The 2641-nt window shown below is 52.3% G+C and overlaps 1 protein-coding gene across 1 annotated transcript; it reads right to left on the reverse strand.

The window, feature by feature from the left end:
• Positions 1-1356: 1356 nt before the first annotated feature.
• Positions 1357-2404, reverse strand: LOC125549362 (glycine-rich protein DOT1-like). The gene has a single exon (XM_048712798.1). The coding sequence runs from the start codon at positions 2165-2167 to the stop codon at positions 1619-1621; it is 549 nt and encodes a 182-aa protein (XP_048568755.1). The 5' UTR covers positions 2168-2404; the 3' UTR covers positions 1357-1618.
• Positions 2405-2641: the final 237 nt, after the last annotated feature.

Consider the following 2641-nt stretch of genomic DNA (forward strand, 5'->3'; position numbering starts at 1 on the left):
ATGAGTCGTTGGATTTTTAGTCTCGGTTACACACCAAGCCTAGTCCTCAATAAATGCGTGAGTACCAGAAAATCTGCTCCTCAAGAATAAATAGGAATCTAAATTCACCTCGGTGATGATTTAAACCTGGGTGTTGGGTTTATACATCCAACTTCCCCAACCAGATGAGCTAGGCTCACTCCCCATAACAGGGTAAAGAAGGAGTAACTGACTTCGGTAATGTTCGACATGAAGGAAGGTTGAAAGGAATGGAGCGGATAAGAGCTAATATAATACAAATATATATGAGCATTTTTGAATACTTTTTGAATGTGAAATCAATACTTCTAATATATCGTTTTCAGGTAAATGAACATTTTCCCACTTTCCAATATACTCCCTCCGTTCCTAAATATTTGTCTTTCTAGAGATCTCAAATGGTTACCACATACGGGATGTATATAGATATATTTTAGAGTGTAGATTCACTTATTTTGCTCCGAATGTAGTCACTTGTTGAAACCTCTAGAAAGACAAATATTTAGGAACGGGGGAGTACTTACTATGTTATTATTAAATGAATTCTTTGTAAATATTTTAGAAATTTAATAACTGAGAAATATATATTTCTGATATAGAAAAAAGAAAGAGATGCCATAGGGACCAGTACATGTTAAACAAGATCGACACATACGGGCCAACGCCACCATATCACGGTGAGAGATGTCATCGGAACCATGACATGTTCACCGGAATCATGTTGTGCCTTTGTTAGCGCGAGAGAGACTCTGAACTCGAGTGTTGTTTTGTTTGTACAAGATTCAGTTTTGAAAGCCTGCACGGTAGCGGCAGGTTCTTGTTTGCGTACCAGAGAGCGATAGAGACTCTGAACAACTCAGGGTGTTCCCAACTGCAGGAGCAGGAGCACCATGCATGTTTGACCAAGTCCATCGTCACTATTTTTTCTTTTCCTTTAATGACGTTCAATGCTAGTATTGCACAACTGTATTTTGCAGCAAGAACAAGGTAAAAACTAATCTCAAACATCATTCACATTCACATTCACAGCTCACAGTTTTTCTTCACCAATGTCAGGAGATTCTTATTCTAAAGCTACGCTGCACATCCAGCCCAAGAACTGAAGAACTGCCATCCAACAGCGCAAACCTTAACCAGCACACGCAAGGGCTGTCGCCAGCATAGCACGGTGAGAGATAGAGATGTCAGCATTTTTTTTAGAAAGGAGGATGACCCCGGCCTCTGCATGTAATCGGATCCATATGATGCACATTCGTTTTGCCAACGCCTCAACCAATCAAAGAGAGAGATGAGCAGCTTCCTCCCTTTGGCATGGACATCTTAATCACCAGATCCATCTATATAAAACAGCACTGGTGCTTTATTATTAGTCGCCCTTGGTTTACACTTGGTACGGTCTCCTATATAGTTCTATACCGGCACACAATAAATCACAGAAGCAGAGAGGAGGGAGGAGCAAAAAATAGAGAAAATTACAGCGGTGAATAAATAAATAAAATCGAAATTACTGCAGTGCAGATGCAGCCAGCCAGCCAGCTGATTGGATCCACTGAGCGCGTCAGCTCGGCAGATCTACCTCGCGTTCTCACCGTCGTCCTCCTCACCACAGCAGCAGCCCGGAGAGCCCGAGCAGCAGTAGCGTCGCCGCGGCGGACGACGAGACGGCCGGCGCCGAGCCCTTGAGCTGGGGTGGCGGGCTGTAGTAGTAGAAGGGGAAGTAGGGCAGGAACGGGTTGGGCGGCGGGGGCGTCGGGTACGCACCGCCTCCACCTCCTCCTCCTTGTCCTCCTTGCGACCCGCCGCCGCCGCCTCCTCCTCCGTACCCGCCGGTGGGCGGAGGGTAGAAGTAGCCACCGCCACCGCCTCCTCCACCGGAGGGAGCTGGGTAGGAAGTGGGAGGCGGGTACACCGGCGCCGCGGGGGTCACCGGAGCCGGAGGAGGTGGCGACGGGTAGTTGTATCCCGGGTTGGGGTTGCAGGGGTTCCCGCAGGAGGCGCAGAGCGTGCAGGTCGTGCCGTCCTTGCGCACGATGGTCACCCCGGTGTCCTCGGCGCCGGCCGCCCGCGCCGCATCGGGGAGCAGCGAGCAGAGGAGGAGCGGCGCGAGGAGCAGTAGCAGGAGGACCGGTGGGTGGGGAGCCATGACCATGTGGGAGGGGTTGGTGATGGGGATCGGAGTGGGAGCTTGAGTGAGTGAGTAGTGAAGGCTGTGAAGCTGACTGTCTCGGGGTGAGGGGAGTGGTACTTAATCCAGTGGGCAGCGGAAAGCGGGGCGGCGTTTGTCGGCCCTCCAGATCGACGGCGGATCCGTGGACGGTAGGAAGCCACGCCCACGCGTGGCGTGGCCGGAAGCTGCGCTGCGCTGTCCGCCCGCCCGTCCGTCGGTACGCGAACGGAGGCGTGCGCCGAGCAGAGGAGAAGGGAAGCGGTGGCTTTTGGTGCGGTACAGTAGGTGGTGGAGCGGAGCGCGTGGGGCGCGTTGGCCGACCGCTGGAGCCGTTGTCGCTAGCTGACGGGTGCGGTGGCGGCGCACCGCTCGCGCGCGCCCGGTGCCGGCCAGCGCGAGTGACCTTGGCGTTTTACACATGGTCCTTTTTACACATGGGCACAGCGCGCTACGTCG

This window comes from Triticum urartu, chromosome 3 (genome assembly GCF_003073215.2).
Source record: "Triticum urartu cultivar G1812 chromosome 3, Tu2.1, whole genome shotgun sequence".
Lineage (NCBI taxonomy): Eukaryota > Viridiplantae > Streptophyta > Magnoliopsida > Poales > Poaceae > Triticum > Triticum urartu.

What these genes read in the sequence shown, in the direction of transcription:
- LOC125549362 (XM_048712798.1), bottom strand. Translation starts at nt 2,167, where the DNA reads ATGGTCATGGCTCCCCACCCACCGGTCCTCCTGCTACTGCTCCTCGCG.